The sequence below is a fragment of the Canis lupus genome, chromosome 1 (assembly GCF_003254725.2).
Source record: "Canis lupus dingo isolate Sandy chromosome 1, ASM325472v2, whole genome shotgun sequence".
Lineage (NCBI taxonomy): Eukaryota > Metazoa > Chordata > Mammalia > Carnivora > Canidae > Canis > Canis lupus.
The window spans coordinates 47,194,344-47,216,255 of record NC_064243.1 but is presented as its reverse complement, the minus strand read 5'-3'; the positions used below and the strand labels follow the sequence as shown (position 1 = coordinate 47,216,255).

At 47.6% G+C, this 21,912-nt stretch overlaps 1 protein-coding gene across 4 annotated transcripts in view; it reads right to left on the bottom strand.

Annotated features, from left to right (window-relative positions):
* Positions 1–949: 949 nt before the first annotated feature.
* Positions 950–21,912, bottom strand: part of ZDHHC14 (zinc finger DHHC-type palmitoyltransferase 14) — a 275,301-nt gene continuing 254,338 nt past the window's right edge. For 2 of the 4 annotated variants that reach the window (XM_025422620.3, XM_025422621.2), the window contains exons 8-9: positions 16,823–16,925; positions 950–2,166 (exon numbers count right to left, since the gene is read on the bottom strand). In XM_025422620.3, the coding sequence (XP_025278405.1) occupies positions 1,813–2,166; positions 16,823–16,925 (457 nt within the window). In that variant the 3' untranslated portion in view covers positions 950–1,812. Of the gene's footprint in view, positions 2,212–16,822; positions 16,926–21,912 lie in introns of all 4 variants that reach the window. The other 2 variants (XM_025422618.3, XM_025422619.2) reach the window with 1 other exon arrangement.

Below are 21,912 nucleotides of genomic sequence, written 5' to 3'. Positions count from 1 at the left end.
TACATATAATTTACTTTGCCTGTTTTCTATTTGTATGTACAATATTAAAGGTAAAGATGTCTCAAAGATACCACTGTGCAAGAATTCTGTGGTTATTTTCAGCACAAAAGATTTCTCCACCAACAAAGAACTGGCTTTCTTCCAAATAAGACTTTAAATTGTGCTTTTCTTTTTTTCTTTTCGCCTTTCCTTTTCTTTTCTATAAAATGGCAACTCTTTCTCAGGAGAAACAGCCTTTTTCCATGAATGCAAAGCTTTGGGGCGTCTTGTGTTTCTCAACGGTTGTGAGAAGCCCCAGCTTGATTTTGAACTTGAGTCGATTTGGCTGTTGAATTTATCATCTGGAAAGAAGCAAGGACAGAGCCTGCTGAGTCCCTGCAGCTGCCTCTGAAGTGACTTATTCCCTAAATACAGAGCCAGCTCCCTTCTAGATGATAAATGAACTGAACGGAGTGGTAATTTTCTTAATTCCATTCTGTTTCGTGCCTGGGTAAGAATGATGATGAACGGGGCCCAAACTTTAAGCTGGTTTCCCCTCCTCATTTTCTGATATCCGAGGAGGACCTCACACTGCCCTTCCTGAGCCCTGGCGACACAAGAACATGACACAGAAGATGGCCCCACCGTGGCCCCTTATCCTGCGTGCCCTCTCCCCTCTCCTGTAGATGGACTGCTGCTGCCAATCTGTCCACATGGAGCAAATTCTGCTAAGACTGTGTTAGAAAGAGATGATCAAAGAAAAAAGAGAGAAAACCCCACTGTCAGAAAGCTACCCTCTTGCCTGAGAAATCGCCCCGAAAACACCTGCTCCCCCATTCAAAGATTTTACTTTTGGCTGCTTGGGGACCATTCCTCCCTAGGGATACTTTAATAAAACCCAACTCTCCAACAGGCCATCCAGATGACTGTGTTGTCGAGCTGTTAAGGATAACCGTACGCAGATCCAAAATAACAGAGGACGTCATTTTATTGGCTGTCCACAGGAAGTTTGGTCACACAAGGAGGTGGAGACTGTGGCAGGCGTGGTACAACACAATAGCTCGTCTAACTACTAAACAGAAGGTGAACTGATAGGCTACAACCCCAGCAGCCCTCTGCAGCCCGGGCGCCACCTACGCCTGTCTAAGTTAAGCTGGATAAGCTGGCGAGTGATGGCATTGTCCATTAGCCTCGGCGTGTTGCATGGTCGTCCCATAAAACAGCACTTGAAAATTCACCAAATTAGAAGAAAGAAAGAAAGCAAGCAAGCAGCACTTCCTTTTGAATACCAACACCACTGTAAACAGATGTAGCGTGGCATGCAAATCCAGATCTGGTCTTTTTTTTTTTTCCCCTTGAGGTTTTTGTTTTTTAAATTAACAAATGGAATGGCATGTCTATCTCAAATAGTAGTAGCATAACACGTAAGTGCAATTTCGGTCTGGCCACAGCTGTCCTCATCCTTCCCGCGTGTCTGTCCCGAGAGCAGCGAGCGGACCAAGGAACCTCCAGCAGAAAACTGTCCTTTCCTCCCCGACTGGCTGCAGCCCGCAGGCTCCTCTCTCCCTGGGTCCGCCCCTCGGATGCCAGGGGCCTGGGAACAGCCACTTCTCTGTTTCCCCGGTGCTCGCAGCCGTCGGGGTGGGGAAGGAAGATGCACCTGCCTGCAAGCTGCAGGCATGTGGGCCCCGCCCTCCTCTGCTGTCCCAGGAGCAGCCTCCACTCTCCGAGCGGTTTTCACGCCCCAGGACCAGGAGTTCGTCCTCGCCACCACGGAGCTGGGTCATGGGAAGGCTCCCGCTGTCTGCACCCCCCACCCCCCGGGGGCCGCGGTCACACGGAGCTGAGCTTCACCAGGCCGCGCACCGAGTCCTCGTGCAGAGAGTCCTGGCTGGCCAGCCCCAGCACGTGCATGGTGCGGCTGTGGGCCAGGGGGCTGCCCGCCAGCAGCCTGGGTGGCGAGGGCGCTTCCTCGGGGGTCAGGAACTGGTGGCCCACGTGCTCCTCTTTCAGAGGCAGTATGTCTGTGAGCGCGGCCTCGGCGGTGAGGTTGGGCATGGAGGAGGGCGGCGTGGGCTGCCCGAGCGTCAGGCTGGCACAGGGCGTGCCCAGGCCCGGCTTCCCGGGCAGGTGCAGCTCGTCGCTGGTGAGGCTGGGCTCGCTCTGCAGCAGGGGCGTGGCCGCGGCCTGCAAAACGAATTTGGTGCTCTGAATGCACTGGTCTTGGTCGCACTGGAGAGCAGAGGGGGCCGCAAAGAGAAGGCCGAGATGAGATGGGCACGGAGCGGGGAGGGCGGGGAAGGGGGTACGGGGAGGGGCAGGATGAGAGAGAGAGAGAGAGAGAGAGAGAGAGAAACGAGTTAGTGACACCGCAGTCAGACAAGTCAGAGAGCGTGCACAGTAGCCCCATGTCACCAGGAGACACCCAGCACCAATGCCTGGCACCTAAGTGAGCCGCCGGAAGTCCAAATCACCCACAGGTGCCCCAGGAGTTACATGCAGCCAAAGGCGACCATGCTCCTGGCCCTTGATCACAGACACGACCTAATTAAGAAACAATCCCACGGATAGAGTCACAGGCTTTACCACCTATCGCTGTCTCAGGTGGCTGTTTCTCAGATGCTGAAAACCACTTTTGCTCTATTGTTTTACAGATATGAGGCCCTCTACACCCATGCTCATAGCAGCATTATTCACAATTATTCACAATGGTCAAAAGATGGAAGCAGGGGTCTGTGCACCGATGAACAGATACACAAAATGCGGTGTAGACAGATGATGGACCATTGCTGAGTGGTAAAAGGGAAGGAGGTCTTGACACACACCACAACACGGATGAACCCTGAGGATGTCATGCGAAGAGACGTACGCCAGTCACAAATGGGCCGATATTCTATGATTGCACTTATATGTGGTTCCCCAGGATCATTAACATCCTGAAGATGGAAAGTAGAAAGAAGGGTGGGTGCCTGGGCCCGGGGGAAGGGGCAAGGGAGCAAGTGTGCATGGGGACAGGGTCTCAGCTTTGAGAGATGAAGAGTCCTGGAGGTGGATGGTAGCGATCTTTGCACAACCACGAGGACGTACCCCCAGAGTGTACACTGAAAAATGGCTAACATGGTAATTTTATGTTATGTATGTTTTACTGGGAAAAGAAAGAAAGAAAAAGAAGCCCCTCAGGGTCTGATGAGACTGGTTCACAAAGCCCTAGACCTCCCCACTGCTAAATTTCCATCAGCTTCAAGAACCGTGGTTTTTGAATCTGTGAAAGAGAATGGCAACATTTAACGAGATGCTTCCTTTTCTCCTAAGTGTTTTTCCATCACGTTACCCCTCATGTCCTCTCCTTCACTCACTGGGCAAAAGGAATGGTGTAAGCATATTCTCAGCTGATCGAATGTGGAATGGGGGATGGGGAACCCTCCCTTGAGCCATGGGCCCGGTTCAGCTAGAAGGAGAGTGGGCGGCACTCGGAGATCTTGAACTTGAGTGTGCAGTTAACTCCTGTGAGAGTTTCAGGAACTGCTCTTGCACAGGGAGGAGGACTGGGTGTGACTGTGGGTTCAAGCAGGAGCTAGGCACTGCACTGAGTTTCTTTAGAATTCTTAGAACAAACACATTTCCCCTCTTTGCAAAGGAAGACCTTGAGGCTTAATGAACGATTGGCCTCCTTGAGACCTTAACAGATAAAACTAGGCATGGGCCGGGGATTTGGGGCTGGCTTTGCTTGACTGCACACCTCTTTCTGCTACTGCATGTGACACATAGTAGGTGCTTAATAAACGTGCCTTGTCTTATTATCCCTGCCCCTCTTTTTCAGAACTCCTGAGTTTCCATAGAACCTGTGCTAGCTGGTTTGCAATGGAGGTGCCTCACTGGCTCTCCTTGCCCAGGGAACTCCTAGACCCACCACCAGTCACCCACCTCCACACGGGGAGCAGCCCGAACGACCCACTGTGCAGCCTTCAGGGAGGACAGAGAGTCCGTGGAAGTTCCGACTCCTGAGGCTTTTCTTTCTTTCTGTTTTTGAAATGTTTTATTTAAATTCAATTAAGTTAACGTATACTGTATTATTAGTGTCAGGGGTAGAATTCAGTGATTCATCAGTTGAGTATAATACCCAGTGCTCATCGCATCACGTGCCCTTCTTACTGCCCATCACCCAGTTACCCCATCCCCCTCCACCTCCCCTCCAGCAATGCTCAGTTTGTTTCCTATGATTAAGAGTCTCTTACCATTGTCTCCCTCTCTGATTCCATCTTGTTCTATTTTTCCTCTCTTCCCCTATGTTCATCTGTCGCGTTTCTTAAATTACACAGATGAGTGAGATCATATGGTATTTGTCTTTCTCTGATGGACTTATTTCTCTTAGCATATAAGACCCTCTAGTTCCCTCTAGGTCGTTGCAAGTGGCAAGATTTCATTCTTTCTGACGGCTGAGTAATATTCCATTGTATACATATACCACCTCTTCTTTACCCATTCATCTGTCAATGGACACTTGGGCTTTTCTTTTCTTTCATTTGCTCCCATGAGTGTGTGTCCTTTCGGCAGATGGGTCTCCCTACAATCACAGTCCAGCCCCTGCCCCCAACCCAGATGCAGAGGAGGGAGAGCTTCAGTCTCTATGAATCCACAGGCTTTTGAAGGTGGAAGACCTGATTCCAGGCAAGAGCAGAGCTCTTTACCAAAGGAAAGCAAGTCTTAGGGGAGACCCTTGCTTTGCCCTTAGCCTTCCTCCCACTCCAGGGAGCTCAGAAACACCGGGAGCCTGGGCCAAGGGCTGGGATCTCCTGTATGAAGCATTTTCCAGATCACCATCACATGGTTTTTGCCATCGCAGTACTTTCCCAAGGGCGGGTCTGGCAGGGGGCTCCAGCTCAGGGGAGGCGTAGGGGTGCTCGCTGGTGGGAGGTGCCAAGCAGCGAGGTGAGGGCTGCAGGCAGGTCCACACAGCTTCGCTCATACTCGGGTGCTGTCAGTCTGGTCCGGCACACGGGTTCGGTCTTGATAGGGACTCGGTCTTGATAGGGCAGAGGCAGCGAAGAGTGGCCTTCCTTTTTTTTTTTTTTTTTTAAAGATTTTATTTATTTATCCATGAGAGACAGAGAGAGAGAGAGAGAGAGAGAGAGAGAGAGGCAGAGACACAGGCAGAGGGAGAAGCAGGCTCCATGTGGGGAGCCCCATGTGGGACTCGATCCCGGGTCTCCAGGATCTACACCCTGGGCTGAAGGCGGCGCTAAACCGCTGAGCCACCCGGGCTGCCCAAGAGCGGCCTTCCTGATTAAACGTTCATCTTCTGGAAACTGTCCTAGGGCTTTGGATATATCGTGCTTTGCAAAGAACCTTTTGTGAAAATCACCATTTGGTCTCCGCACACTGCCTCCCCTTGCCGAGGCTTGGTGCAGCAGGCCGGCTGGCGAGCCACAGCCCTTCCTGGATGCCCGAATCCTGTTCTGTCTTCCCTCCTGGGGCCCTCCCTCTGCCTCATCCCTTCTGTCTATGCAACACCCTTGGCTCTAAGGAAAGATAAAATTGCAAATCAGATTTGCTTGTCTCTGTTGGCCTGCAGAAAGCCTTTCTGTTATTGAAAATAATGGGCAAATTCAGTTTTAGGGATCGGTGCAAGACCGACTGTTACAGAGAGTTCTGTGAGAGGGCAGAGCTGGAGATTTCCAAGGTCAGAGGCACCAGCATGAGGACAGAGGTGCCCCTCCATCTCCAGGTCACTGCCCAGTTCCTTTTCCCTGACCACTCCCCTGCAGGCATGCCCGGAGTGGAGACCACGGGTGGGCACCCACCAGAACCTCCCGGGATGAAGTGGTCCGTTAGTTCCTGAGAGTTCATGTTCATGGGGAGGCCGAGGTGGAATTGGATGGATGTGCCTTCCAAGGCCTTACATACAAGCATCACTGCTGATGCCAACAAGACCACACGTACTGGAGGTGGGTCTACTCTGAAGCCATGAGGCTTCCGATCAGGACCCCTCCGTGTTCTGGTTCCTGGCATATTATTTTCATTCTTTTAAAAAGAAAGCCCCCCTCCAAACCTAAGTCCACTCCTGTGGACAGAGTTTTCCTGTGGCCAAACTGACAATTCATTGAAACAGTGACAAATCTCCGTTCAGCCTCCCCGCCAGGACTATCAAAAATGATGTCCAGTATAGCAGGGGTAAAGCCCAAGGGCTTTAATACATGAAAAACAATGGACCCTGAACCATTTCACTAAAACAAAAACAAAAACAAAAACCCCTAAATATAAGTCGCTCAGAAATATGTTCAAAATGACTATTTTGAATCCTGACTTTTGTTAACTGACTTCAAGCACCTCTCCTACACTTCTATTTAAAAGAGAACTGTCTTTCTGAGGATCGTTATGGATATTTCCTTCATTATAGGGACTGCTTTCATGTTAATAATTAACCTACTCTCTGCCTCACATCCCTTCCCACCAGTTTAACTTGCAGCAGTGATGTCAGCGAGTACGATTACTGGGGCCATGAACCTGTGTCAAAATCCTGCTGCACTCATAGCTTTGAAGATAATTTGCCACATTCAAACTGGTTTTCCTCCAGATGACTAAGTCTGTTTGGGGGTTCCCTGGTACCAGGCTTTGTTCTACTAGTTTGCCCATATAAATCTCCTATTGGCTCCATAGGATGATGGACTTTATTGGGTTCCAACTAGGGAGACAGCAATCACTAGAATTCTCATACTATTAATTTCACATGTTTTGAACATCTCCTTCTTAGAAAAGACTCAATGATTGGGAGACACCTAATTTTTTTTTTTTTTTTAAAGGTCAGAGTGTTCCCTCATTTTGCACACTGCCACAATTCCCAGGAGGATGGGCTAATAACCTTCATGGTTGCAATCCCAGTTGGGAGCTTGGCCGGTATTTTCAAGGTCAATGTGGAGGTGACCCATGAAACAATGTTCTTACGCTGCTTCCTTTTTGCCACTGCTTCTGATTCTTATTTGCCCATTTCTTGTTGATTTTTTCTACTTCATTTTCTTTCTGGCCTCACCAACCCTCTCCTCTGATTTCCCCTCCATTTTTTCCTTTCATCAGTGTTTTGGCCACGTCTCTTTTTCTCCTCTCTTCTTTTTTCTTCCTCTTCTCCCCTCCTTGTCTTCCTTCTCACTTATCTCTTCTCTTAGCTCAGCCTTTCTCAAGCCACCGCCCGCTTTCTTGGCTTTTCATGTGCAGACTCCTCTCTTCAACCAGTAGGGGGCGACATCACTGCTTACTTTCTTCTCTGACAACTTGGTAGCAGGGGATTATGTTCCAGCACTAACACCCAGCCGCCCTTAGGTATATTTTATTGATCTAACCAGTTATATAATCTTAAGAAACACCAACCGAGTGCCTGGATATCGGGCAGTGACCATCCCTCCACTACAAACAGGATATTGAGAAACTCATGCTGTCATTCCAAAACAACCCTTTAAAGGTCCATAGTTATCAAATATTAGGTTGAATCCTCTGAAGTTGCCATTTAAAAAGTCAAAATCATCCAAGTGCTGAATACCAATGGAATAGAAACCTGATTGCTTGTAAGAGCGTCTATGAAAAGACCCTTCTGTTGGCAGCATAAAATGAATACTGGCAGTGGTGCTGGAGCATTTGCTGTGGTTGCAATAAGTCACTGTGACGGCTGGCTGATTTACTGCCCAAATGAAGTACTGGCATTTAACTTGCAAAGAAGTTTATGGTTTCAGATGTTTGGATGTCACACACATTATCACTTAATGTTACAATTTGAAAACACCATACATAGAGATAATTTACTTTTTGTTTCTGCAGATTTTCAAATAAAATAGCTCATGTTGGAATATATTTTATTTTACTCTAGTTGACTTCTTGTTTGAAATAAACCTTAGCACACAGATTAAGTGATGTTAACAGCAAAGCTGGGAGTTTTTTTTAGATGGTCTTGTATACAGATGAAGAGTGAGTGAAATTATTTATTCCTTCTGCTCCAGTTCTGTCAAAAGTATTAGCGTTGGGCATCATTTATTATTGCTTGGCTGTGAAGCCGTGTTCTGGGGTCTTATGAGTGCTCATTTACACTACAGAAACACTATAAACTTCTAAAATCCACCTAAAATGTCAGTTAGGAGGAGAGCTTCCTTTTACTTCTGTTATTTAACATTATCATTTAAGTGTGCTTAACTTCTTTTTCCTATTATTTTAGATTTTTCAGATGATGCATGGAGAGCTCTAAATATTAGTTTAACAAATCACGTAACTGCTAGGTTTAGTCTTTTTTGATACTGGATTAAGAGGAGGTTTAAAAATTAAGCTAAGTAAATATAACAGAGGATTTTCTTAAAAACCCAAAATTTCAACAACCATGTACTACGTTATTATCTTGGTGTATAGCACATGGTCCCAAAGGATCTTTTAGTTACAAGTGTCAGATATAAGCATAAATGATGATCCTCATGCTACACAGTACTTTAAATCACTTGACAATCAAATGAGATATACACACTAAAAACTGGGCCATAGCTGGGTGTCCTAACTGTGCATATATGTAAGGAACTTCAATATTAGGTAATAATAAAAGCCAATATTGAGGAAGATAGGAATAATGAAAATGTGGTCTTCAGTTGGCATGGGGTTATCTGCACGTAATTTCAGTATGGCTCCTCAGAATGTCACAGGCATTCAGATGACAAAGGCTACACACACACACACACACACACACACACACACATTTTAATGCTTTAGATGTCCCTTCATTATTTTTCTAACATTTTATTCCTTGGGAATTTGCAGTAAAGGGATGATCACTTAGGCATCAAACAACCATCCCCAACCCCAAATCGGGGGTGCTAACTCTCCCAAACATCGCTGGGATGGGGGGCTTCTAAGTGTTGGGCATCTCCTTCTTGGATTGGGCAGGATTCAATCCCAAGCCCACCGTCTGGTCCTGGTTCTCAGCTGTGAAGCCACACAGAACATGTCTCTTTCTCCCTCCATTAGAACTTTCACAACCAGCCTCTCCCAAAGATGTTCTCATATATTGGGGGCACTGTCAGTGATGGGTAGGAGCCTTGGGATCAGTAAGAGTTCTTCCAGGTGTAAGCTGAGTTGAAACCTGGGTTTCCCATAACAAAACCAGCACAGGGAAGTAGAGAGAGTGTGGGGCTTCAAGTCAGTTCACTTTTAGACTTATTTATGGGTAACTCACCTATTTTAGAATTGGTAATGATTTCCATGTAATCATGTTGCTTGGGAATTCTTATCGAGTAAGAAAAACCCAATGCACGAATCACTTCTAAAGTGTAATAAAATTTCCACGAATGCCAACTTTAATTAATAAAATTAACAAGTGATGAAGTTGACACACTCATGTGTCTTAGAGACATGAAACATTTATTAATTTTTATTTTGTAGTTTTCATGTTTTAGAGCTCGTCATTTGTTTTCAAGTCCTAAAAATTTTCAGAGTCCCTGGAAAAGCACACAGGCACTTTGCTCACAGTGTCCAGTGGGTAGACTGTGGTCTCTCTCGGCCCATGGATTAATTGGATGCTACCAGGGCCATCACTGAACTATCTATCCCTCTGGTTCCTAGTTTCATATTCATGGTGGAGCCTTTTGCAAATGTGACAAAACTGGAGAGAGGAAGGAATGAGGTGCAGAATGAAGAGATGTGAGCAAGACCATACAGGGCAACTTTTATACACACTCAATAGAACGTTTAATGAGCACCTCCTAGACAGAACATGAGAGACTCCTAACTCTGGGAAACGAACTAGGGGTGGTGGAAGGGGAGGTGGGCAGGGGGTGGGGGTGACTGGGTGACAGGCACTGAGGGGGGGCACTTGATGGAATGAGCACTGGGTGTTATTCTATATGTTGGCAAATAGAACACCAAAAAAAATAAATTTATAATAAAAAAAATGAGCACCTCCTATATGTCAGGCTGTGTTATCCACTGGGGCTGGAAGGATGGGACAGACAGGGTCTCCATCAGCACCAATCACCATCCAGGGAGCTGATCATCACTCTCCCCTTCTTCCCTTCACAGTTTAGGAATTGGAGGCTTCTGGGATTAAGGGACTTGCCCATGATGTCCCAGCCCCCATCGTCAGGACTGGCAAATGCAAGCCCAGGGGCTGTGATGCCATCACCCAGCTCTCTCTACCTTTCCCTGCTGCCTTGAGTACTTAAATCTGTCCATTTGCAAAGCTTTTTTTCCCTTCATTATCTTTAGCTTTATTCTAGCATCCTCACTAGTGTCCAATTAGATCAAGAGATTTGATTTGACTTGGTGAGGGCAGAGTTGACAGGGGTGGTGGAGAGAAAGTCAGGAAAAGATAATAAATGCTGATTAAAAAAAAAAAAAAACTTCCAGCATGAGAGATGAAATCGGGTTAGTAGATGACAAACACGAGCAACTCAGTTTTTTAAAAATGCCAGTTCAGCTGTTTCTTCTAGGATAACTAATAAAAGTGACTCACATCTCTACTATTTCAAAGTGAATTTCTACAAACCACGTCATTCCTTCTTAAGCAAGAGGAAGCAAATCTTCTGTACACTTTCCCAGCTACCCCCAGGGCACTCCCCATCACCCTCACTGTCTACAGGCACCCAAATGCCACCATCAGCTTCCTCCTAACCTGCCCCTCCTCCTGTGTTTCTCATTGATGACTTTTATGGCCACTCGTCACCAAGCTGAAAGGCAGGGGGCATCCCTGACTCCTTGTCCCCAGACCTCCACAGACACTCCATCTCGAAGCCCCAGACTGTGGTTGCCTCTTCTCTGAACCCACCTCTCGGTCCCAGAGAACCCCACTGCTGCTAAGCCTGCTGTGAGGGTCTTCTGTTTTCCCTGTCTCCATATTAACACACCTCCCTCTGCACAACATATAGCCTCCTGGCCTCCAATCACCCCAAATAAAAATCTGTTAGTATTGCTCACTGAATACAGTCTCTGCAGTCAATATAGTTATAAGGCACCCAAGGCTCTTCATGCCCTAGCTCCCTCCAATACCTGCTTTGCAACCCACATCTGGTAACTCAGTCCTCCTGCTCCTGCACAGGCATGCAGGTCCACCCCATGTATGCTTGTGCCTCTGTGCCTGCTCTGCTCGGAACACCTCTCTCATCTCTGGGTGGCTAATTCTCTGTAACTAATCTGTTAATATTTGGCTCAGATGTCATCTCCTCCAGAAAGCTTTGCCTGAATCCAAGTACTTTAGTTGGGAGTTCCACAACTCCCCGGCCTCTCATTTGCTAGCACCTTCTGTCAAAATCTTTCGTACATCTGAATACGAATATTCTCTGAACAGATCATGTCTTAGTTGAGTCCGATTGACTTAAGGTTTTTCAAGAGAAACTTTCTTTGTGTCAAAGCAAAATATAGCTCAAGAATTATTCCTTTTAACCCAAACTTTTGGAGCACTCAAGAAAATTTGAAGGCTATGGTGATGTTTTTCAGTGTTGGCTGATGATTAAAATCATCTCTAGGATCATTACAAGGCCAATGCTTAGACCACCACCTGGGGATTCTGACTTAACTGGGCTCAGGATATCAGTGTTGTGATCCTAATGAGCACGCAAGGCTGAGACCCACTGGATTATAGGAAGCTCAGTTGCCGATGGAAGGGCCAGATCTGAAGAGGTTCAGCTGACACCAGTTGGAGGGCTTTCGAAGTTGAATTAGTGGAATGCAACAGGCCTTGAACCACTAGCTATGTGACTTGGAGCAAGCCAGTCATTATTCTAAAGCCTCAGTTTCATGCTTTGCAAAATGGGAATCCCTTGCAGGTTGTTGTGGGGATTAAATGAGATGATCCTTGCAATAATAGTATCAATATTCTCCTCACTTGCTGATTGCAAAGAGTGATAAACCCTAGTATAGACCCACTTGACTATGGTATAATTCTGTATTAAATACACTTGGTTCCACTTTTAGACCTGCCTGAAATTCACCTTGTGATTTAAATTCAATGTAAAGGATTTAAAGCCAGTTTTCATATCTAATTGGGGATTGGGACACAAGAACTTTTTTTTTAAATTCATTGTAAGCTCTAATTATATCCAATTAATGAAAGAAAATAAAAAGGAAGACGGTGCATTGCTTGTGGACAGATTGCTCTTAGTGATAATGCATGTTTAAAAAAGAGCAGAAGGGAAGTGCTGGGATGGCCACTGCTGCATTGGATACTAGAAAACCTGCAGGGATCAGGGTTCTTTCTGGGCAAGCACTGCTGGTCCTGATGTGTTGGCTCAGTTTGTGGTGGTCTTCGTTGGGGTGTCTGTTAGAGGCAGATGAAGCAAATCAAAAGAAAGGCATGTTATAATTTGCCTCAAGGAATTAGTTTACTGTCAATCATGAAATATGCTGGCTCGTTTTCCTGTATTTTGACAGTTCCTGGAAACTTCTCATATATTTCTCCTGGTCCTAATATTACTCAAACGGGAGAAAGCCAAGCAAACACCGTAGGACCTGCAGGCCATGCTGGAAGTCACTTTGCTAGAGTCCCTCATCTCTCTCCCCTGGAGGAGTTACATGCATTTCACAGCACGTGAGAAACACAAAACACCAATTCCCCCCTTCAGGGCTCACTCCACCTGCTTATTCCCTCTCACCACAGTCCTGGGCTTCTGCTTCCCTCTTCCTTCACTTCTACAAATTACTCTCATTTTCTATTTGTTTTTTTTACTTTTTTCAATCTTTCACTTTTCCTCCTTTCATCTATTTCCATAATAAAACAGTACTGATGTACGACCAAAGAGACCAGGGTAATAGATTAGGTAACTTTGTAACATAAATTCCTAGAAGACACCTACTATTGAAACTGACTCAAGAAGAAGTAGAAAAGCTGAATAGACCTGTGATAAGTAGTGAGTGAATAATCAAAAAAAACTATCCACAAAGAAAAGCTCAGGATTGAATGGCTTCACTGGTGAAATCCATCAGGTCTTTTAAGAAGAATTAATCCCAGTTCTTTATAAATTCTTCCAAGAACCAGAAGGGGAAGAAACACTTAACTCAGTCTGGGAGGCTCACATTACCCTGATACCAACACCAGACAAAACAAGAAAAGGAAACTGCAGACCAAAATGTTTTATGAATATAGTTGTAAAAAATACTCAACAAAACACCAGTAAACTAAATCCAGGAAATATATAAAAGGGATTATACACCATGGCTAAGTAGGATTTATCCTAGAAATTCGAGAAATATGAGACAGATAAGAAGGGAAAGTTTTGGTATGAAGCCCAGACTGCAGCATATGCCTCACTCCTTTGCCAAGTGCTGGGTCCTGAGTCTGGGTCGGGAGGAGGGGGGCGGGCATATGAGGAGTAGGAGGAGTGAAGGGTCACAGTGTTTACCCTCCAGGAAGAACTGCCTCCTCTCCTGTGTAGGGGACTCGGGGACTCGGGGACTCGGAAGTTGTTCTCTGTTTTTCTGGCCTGTCAAGCTGCAAAGACCAGAGATTCACAAAGAGCTTCAAGCTGGATGGGGCTTTAGAGACAAATAAGTCCCAGCTCCCATTTTGCAGGTGGGCAAAACTGAGGACCACAGAGGCAGAGTAAGTTGCAAACAGGCAGGGAGATAACTGGTGGGAACCAGGACTGGAGCTCTCACTCCCTGCTTCTCATCGAGGCTCTTTCCCTCACCTGAGTAATGCCCATTTTTGACCAGTTGCTCAGAGTGGATGCAACTGACCTGGCTGATCTTGTCACCATGGATATCAGGAAGATAATAATAATAATAATAATAATATAGCTAATATTTACATAATATTTACCTTGTGCTAGGCAAAGTTTTAAGTGCTTTAAATGCATTTACTTATTTAATCCCCATAGAACCCTAAAAGGTAAGGATATCAATGTTCCCGTTTTATGGATGAGAAAACTGAGGCAGAGAGGTTAAGCACTCATTTAGTAAGTGGTGGAAGCCTGGCTCTTTGCACAATTAATCCCCATCCCCTCTTGGAGAGGGGAATAAAGAAGTCCTTTTAAAGTTTGATGCCTGCCTTCGAAGTGCTCCCCACATGGAAGAGACATCTCTACACATTTTTAGAGTTTGCAGAGAGCAGAGCGGACTCTGCAGGATTTTTAGAGTTTGTCTCTGAAGGGGAGAAGTAGACCATAGAACTCAGCAGCGTGGAGCTTCTTTACTGTGGAAATGAGTGAAGCTCCCTCTCTGTGGAGGCTGGTCAGCCTTGGCAGGTCACCCAGGGTCATGGGTCCTCACTCAGGCCCCCATGATGACTCGGGATGCCACAGCTGCCCCGGGTCGGGCCTGACGAAACTCCCTTAAGGGTCAGAGTTCTTCCCGAGCCCTGATCTGACTGGTGCTTAAGGCACGTGGATGTCACATGTGGTTTATCTCCAGAGAGAGGGGAGAGCAGGAGAGCCAGGAGCCTGAGGTTTTTAATATTTTCATGCTTCCTGACCTAAGAGTCCAAGCCAGAGATGAACAGATGCCTTAAAAAGAATCCGTACGTTGGATTGAACAACAAGGGCTTAGCAATGGCACTGCTTCACCGTCACAAGCTTCTCAGAAGTGTCCTTTAAACAATCCTGGTGGCACCACAGACCACTGGTCACTTGGAAGGTGGCCTTCCCATGGGAAGAGGCAGTGGCATCTCGCCATTCCTACCTGGCCAGTGCCTGCAGGGGTATGCCCTTCACCGGGGTCATGGTGTGGGTCTGGATGGGCCCCAGAGGGCACCCGAGCAGTTTGATGACTCTGATTAACATACAGAGTGAAACGACCCCCCTGTCTCCTTTGTTAAACCTGCCCTCTCCGGCTATCACGGAGGCACATAGTAGGTGCTCAATAAATGTTTGTGGAATTAATAAACGATGCCCTCGCCCCCTCTTAACAGAAAGCAGCTTAATAGTGTCAACACCGTGAAGGTGGTCTTGTTTACTTTTTAAATCTAGAGAAAGTGCAGAGCACGGTGGGCTCAGTACCACGGGAGTCGCAGGGTGAAACTAATGTAAGTTCGTCGGATCTGATGAGGACCTCTGCCGCCAGCGGTATCTTCTAGTGAAGGTTCCTGCTACATGCTTCCCGTGTGTGTTTGTGCCCTGTCCCCGGACCGCTGCCTCCTTGAGGACAGAAGGACTGCACTCCACAGACCTTGCATCCCTACCACCTAGTCGCATCCTCAGAACACAGTAGGGACTCAGGAAGAGGCTCTATGCACAAAGTGTGAAAATACGAGCACACATCTCACAGGAGTTATCAGTGGATGCCATGCTCAGAACTCCTTACAGGAATTTTGTCCTTCCAGGACACTTGCTGCGCTCCCATAAATAGCCGAGAAAGACTTCTGAACATGGATATAGTTGTGTTTAGTGTCTGCTCACGAAGGAGGCAGTATATGAAGTGAACACGGGCATTAAGTCATCAGATTGATTTCAGATCCACAAATAAGTGGCTATGTGCCCTTGGGGCAGATGATCCACTTGTACTAGCTTTTTTTTTTTTTTTTTTTTTTTAAGGCAAGAGACAAGCATGTCCGTTTGCCATTGTTGGTTTGGATTAAACAAGATTCTGATCGTCAAGAGCTTTGAACACCATTGGTGCTAAATAAATGTAATTTCCTTTCCTGTGGGCCTCTCTCCTTACTCTCTCTGTCCTCATTTTCCTCCTCTGAAAAATAAGGTGGTGACTCTTAAAGGTCGTTTGCATGGGTGAATGTGGACAGAACAAGATGTCCTGTGACCCCTTTGAGAGTAGAGGGGCAAGGACAGTGACGTGAATGTATTTTCCTTCAAAGGAGATGGTTTATCAGCAAAGCACCACCACACAAGCTAGTCACCGCCACTGCCAGCAAATAACCCGCAGCAACCTTCTGCTGGGGCTGGAGCCCATTTTCAGGGCTGTAAACGCTGCTGCAGGGTCGCTGGGATTGAGTGGTTTCCCTGAGCCCTGAGAGCTTAATGAGATGGTCTTAAGACTGTTGACTTGCACCTTGCAGTTCTTTATAAATGACACAAAGTGTCCAGGAGGCTGTCACTTTCCCAGTCTACCCCAGAAGGCAGGTCTTAGACCTGCTTGTTATGGAAACTCTGTTGTGGGTGATTCTGGTCTACAAAGAACAAACAGCTCCCGGGGAGGGCCAAAGACTGGGTCCCTTTTTGAAACAAGGAACTTCTTTCGGAAATCTGTCCCAGATAAAGTGAAGCTGTCTTCCAGATACCTAAGGAATTTTAAGGCAATGATGGTCACAGCCAGTCCTGTCTGTGCTTTCAAGGACCCATGGAGGGATTCCAGTCCTTGTCCCAAATCTCCCACCTGCAGACTGAAAATATAGCATATTCATGTTGCACACCTCCCAGGACACCTGTGAGCCCTCTTTGGAGAGACTTGCTCAGTTTTGGCTCTGAATAAAGAACACTTTGTCTGATTATGTGCATTAAGGTTTGCATGGCTGATCTAAGGTTTGGGCTGAAAGCGGGGAGAACTGGCCACCTGCTGCGCACTTAAAGTGGGGGTGGGGGAGGTTAGCACAGGTTGAGGCAAAGGACAGAGAGGGACCCTCCAGCCAGCCAGCCAGCCAGCCACCCCTGCTTCGAGTGGTTGTATCTCACCCCCAGACACCCTGGTTCTATGCAAGGGGGCTTTCCATCACAAGGTACTTTCCCTTACACAGTCCAGAACAAACCAACCAAGCAAAGGCCATAATCCTTTGTTGGGTATCGCCTTCACTTAATGCTTCTTATCCCTGGCGCGAGCCTTTCAGCTGATGGGTGTCCCAGGAAGGCTTCTAGGTGTGCTTGGTTTGTTACTGGGTTAGTGACACAGAAGCAGAAGAGAAGCCTTGCAGGGAGCTCTGGTCCCCACTGCAGGTGGTCCCTACCATGTCGCTCTGTGACTGTGTGGCCCCGTACGCAGCAATTCCATTGGACGGTGTGGCCGGCTGCGGTGTGTCAGGCTGGATGTAGCCTCTTCTGTCGATGAGGCTGCCAGAGAAAACAAAATGATATGGAGGAAGAGAGTGAATAAAGAGCCAAAGATGCCATCAGCATGATTGTAATTTCCATTTGGGGCTCCCTCCTCCTGTGTGGGACCCCACTGCTGGTGTCTCGGGATAGATCCCGACTTACTTTCATGACAGTCACCTACCAAATTCCATCACCTCTGCCTTTAAGAAATGCTTGCAGCATCTGTCCCCCACCCCCGCCTGCACCTGCTGCAGACTCCCATGGTCTCCCACCCACCCCCCAGCCCCTGCACCCAGGGCCAGCACGGCCATTGGTGCTCCATCCAGGCTTTGTCAAGTCTCCCGGCCTGCTCTCACTGCTCTGGAGGCGCCCTGTCACCTGCTCTGGGCCTCACCCCACTTGTCCCCACTTTCTGCTCCGGCCTCAGTCCACGCCTTCTTGTTACAAGCACAGCGTTCCCAGGCTCATCCCCTCTGCAAGAGTGAGACACCCTCCTGCACGTGCGCAATGCACAGCACAGAAGCCCAGCCCAGCCCCAGCCCCACGTGCACTCGGTGTCTGCCATCCTGGCATTTTGCTCAAGTTCTGGTTTTTCTTGCCCCGGGTCAGCCTCCCTTCCACTCCTCTGTCCGTTCTCCATGGCCAGGTTCCAAAGCCCCCAGCCCTTGCTCTTTCTTGCCCTTTCTCTGGATTCTTTGGGCCCTGCTTGCGACTCCTTTAGTGGCACATACCACTTTCGGCCTGGTGTCGCCGTGATTTTATAGACAGTCCCCTCTGTCCAGCAGTCCGCCAACTCCAGAGGATAGTCTTATCTTTTCTCCCCGCAAAGCACCTGCGTCTCCACCCTGGACTGGGGCCCTCTGCAGTGCCCCCGGAGCACCCTGTTAGTCACATCATGTCAGCATCACCCACTTCCAGACTTGCATCTGCCGTGAAGTGTAAGCCCCAGGAGGGCAAGGACCAGGTCTTCTCAATCATCGATCTCCACAAGTGACACTCACTAGGAGCTGAGTGACAAGAAGGTTGGTGGCTGGATCAACAGAAGTGGGTCCCTGCCTCCCGAGGCAAATTTGCAGAATCATGGCATCATTTGTGAATAATAAAGCCACCTCTTCTGTGCTCCATGGCGCTGTTGCCCAGACAGAAGGTAGGGGGAAGCTTTACGTTGCCATCAAAAGAGCTGCCTTTTTTTCCTCCCTGAGTCAAGGCTCAGTGTTGACCTCGAGTCTAAGGGCAGAACTGCAAAGACCTCAGCTAATGAGAGGGCGCTCCTGGTGTGAGCCCATGTGTGGGGCTCAGCCACACGCCCTGCAGCCTCCGCAAGATGCCTCAGAGCCCCCCCTGTGCCTGCACACGTCCTGGTCCCCTGAGGCCACCCTCCAACTGTCAGTATGGCTCCCAGGAGACAAGAGTTTTCCCAACTGCCACCTGTAGGTCTTTGGACGACGTTAAAATATGCTTGTGACAAGATCTTGAAATGGGACTCTCTCTGCTTCCAGTTTTGGTTGGATTCTCAGAGGTTTAGGAAAACCAATAGGCAACAAGAACCTCCATCTTCCAAAGGAGGGGTGCTGGAGTCCCGCACAGCTCACACCAAGTTTGTGATCCCCTGCGACAGCACGGAAGATCCAAGTGGAAAGAGCAAAGAGAGGTGCCGTGGACCTTAAGTGGTCATCTGCAGCCCACTGTGGGGGCCTCGCAGGTGTCCTGGACCAGAGCAAGCATACAATGGGGGTGGCACTGTGTCTTTCTAGAAGATGTGCTGAAGTCCTAACCTGGCCACGGGGGAAGGGGTGGAGAGTGTTGCCCTTTGGTGAGCTCCGGGGTCCCTACCCATGGAAATGACAGTGGTTGAGGACACGAAAGTGTCTGAAGTCCTTTGTTTTGTTTTGTTTTTGTTTTAGGTGGCCAGAGAAATTAAGGGACTTGCAGGAGATTTCATTCAGGAGCAAAAAACCAAACCAAACCAAACCAAAATAAAATAAAACAACAACAACAACAACAACAACAAAACCCAAACAAACAAAAAAATACCCAACTAGGTTCTCAAGAGAGTCTGAAAAGACAGAAGAAGAGAGGACAAAATAAACTTCTCAGCCTTCATTCTGTGCATTCAGTCTGTTTAATGGACCAGCCACATACCTAAGACTGTGACATTCTGCCCTGAGTCTTCTTTCAGTCCTCACAATGGCCTGGGAGCTCCTCTGATCTGTACGTGCTCCTCTTGCCTCACCTGTTGCTGCACCCTCTGTGGTCCTCTCACTCCTACACACGAGCTCCTCTGACAGGCCATACACTCTCCTCTCACCTCAGGGCCTTTGCACATGCTGCTCCTGTTTGTCCTCCTTCTAGTTTCCTTCCCCCAGTTCCTACTCATCTGTTACAAAAGATGACAACTTAGGCCCTCTCCTCTGGGAAGGCCTCCTGGGTGTCCCATGGAAACTGCACTCCACTCTCTGTCACAGCTGCTCCTTGACTGTTAGATTTGCCATTCTAGCACTGGCCCACAGGGCCTGACCCTGACACCTTGGGACTATCTGTCTTTCCAATTTTCCATTCCTTCTGCCAGGCTTGTATGAGGACCCCTCTCCCAAACCTGGCCAGTCCTACCCCACTGCCATGCACACCCCCAGGGACCCATTCAGGAAACCAAATGTGGTTCATAGCTTATGAAGACACTCTGATGAGCACGTTGTCATACCATTTCAGAACATTTTAGAGGCAACTCAGGTGCATGATTCTGGGCATGTTGGTGGTTCTTAGACTCCATTAGACAGGCTTGGCTGGGACACTCGTGGAAGGCTCTGCCCTCTTAGGGGTACAGGGGTTGGTGAGGTAGGGCAGTACAAGAAGGGGCAAAGAGGGCAACAGGAGGGAGGAGCAGAGACAAGAACTACCCTTTATCATCTCTGCCCAGGTCCAGCTCCAGGAGCCTGTGGGCACCACAGGAGAGGCCAGTGGCCCATGTTCACTTCACAGACCCAAGAGTGGTTCATACAGTTCTGAGGGAGGGCCATCCTCGAGAAATGCCCCATCCAGAGGGACTTGGGTTTTAGAAAGAATACAGCCCCAGTTAACTGAGCCACAGTAAGACATTTTACCCAGCCATGGAAGGTTTAAGTTTGGTTGTGACAAGATTTGATATACAAACAATACAAAGCAGCGCCAAATGCAAATCAAAGAGTGGGGAACAAGAAAAGAGATTTGTTCAAAATATGAGACTTCTAAATTCCTTTCCTGGATTTGGATGTGTATTTTAGATTTGAGGAAGGAGGCTTGTTCAGTTGTCATTTGCCTCTTATGCTCCTCCAAGGCCTCTAGCCTGGGCTTCATCGCCTGAGCCCACAGTCCGCAAATAAATGCATGCTGGTAGGAAACAAAGCCAAACTGTAAAAAAAAAAAAACCCAAGCATTTCCTGATGGATTTTCTGGCCTAAAGAGCTCTCAGAGGGATCCCTGGGTGGGTCTGGAGCTCTCTGGGGGACAGGCTGGCACCCCTCCAGGCATGTCTGACTCCCCTGTCCAAGGTGGTCCTCCCCCTCAAGTCCTGGGCTCTCCCTTCCTACAGCCCCTCCTCAGAGGAGGCCTCTGTGCGACAGGCCAGGGGCTCCTGATGGCCCTCATTCAGGAGGAGAGTAGCACGCTAGGCTCCCGATTTCCTGGGCCTAACCTAGAAAACAATCAATTTCTAATTACTCATAGTACCAGTAACATACCCTCAGTATCAATTAATATGTAGCCTCGGAATATATGCTTGGATTTTGTTTCTGGGGGGAGGGCAACACTCTTACTTCCTTAATGGTATTTCACTGAGGCTTATAATAAAATCAAATTTGCATTCCATGAGCACGCATGGGCAATGACGGCCACGGAGGTACAAGTGCAGTGATGCTGCCTTGGAGATGCTCGCAGCAGGTTTGTGGAGTCTCTCCATTTATGCATTTAGAGGCCAAAAGGGAGGAAGTAGCAATGGTTTGGAAACTCATTCTAGAGACTCAGAATACCTGCTTAATAAATATGCTGGATGACTGATTAATCTGTTGGAAAGGCTCTACAGGAGTGTCAACATGTGTTCCACACATGCTGGTTCTGATGCCAGGGGCCTGGGTTTGAGTCCTGACCAGGTGGCATTTACTAGCTCTGTGAACATGGGCACGTTTAGTAACCTCTCTGTGCCACTTTCCTCACCCACAAAATGGGGTATAATAGTACTTATCTCTTACAGAGCCATATTTTAAAAACAGATTCATATAGGGGTATCTGGGTGGCTCAGTCAGTTAAGCATCCAACTCTTGATTTTGGCTCCAGTCATGATCTCAGGGTTATGAGAGTGAGCCCCGAGTTAGGCTCCATGCTCAGTGTGGAGTCTGCTTGAGATTCTTTCTCCCTCTTCCTTTCCCCCTGCTTGCATGCACTCTCTCTCTCTAAATAAATAAAAGCTTTAAAAGCTGATTCATATAAAACACTTAAAACAGATCTAACACTGTTCATGAGTGTCAGCTACTGCCATCATAGTGCTGTCCTATTACTGTCACCACAATCTGGAAGCTTCAGCTCATGCTGATCTCTCCTGCTCAACTATTTTAGCATGTATATTCTATATAACTCAGCTCTTAGCACCCATTTCTCCAGGTTTTCTGATTGCTTCCTACACTGCATCCTGGCCTCCCTACTAAGCTAACCACAGCTCTGTGTTCATCACAGATGTTCAAGATGACTCAATAATTAATGCGAGGCATGATCCTCAGTTTCCCTATTTCAATCCTTAGGAGATTTTCCCTATCCTTGACACAAATTCAGTGAAAGAATAGAAAAGATGGCAAGAACAGCACGATAAACTGAGCCAGATTTCTATTTTACTAGGGCCACGACGCTGTGCATGAAGCCGACCACTGGCCCGGCGGTCATCCAGAGCGTGTGATCAAATCTAACAGTGGGTTTTGTGGCCGGGTCTCTACCTTGTAAGGCCTGTGCTGCCACAGCTAATTTGTTGGCTTTCCCCAGG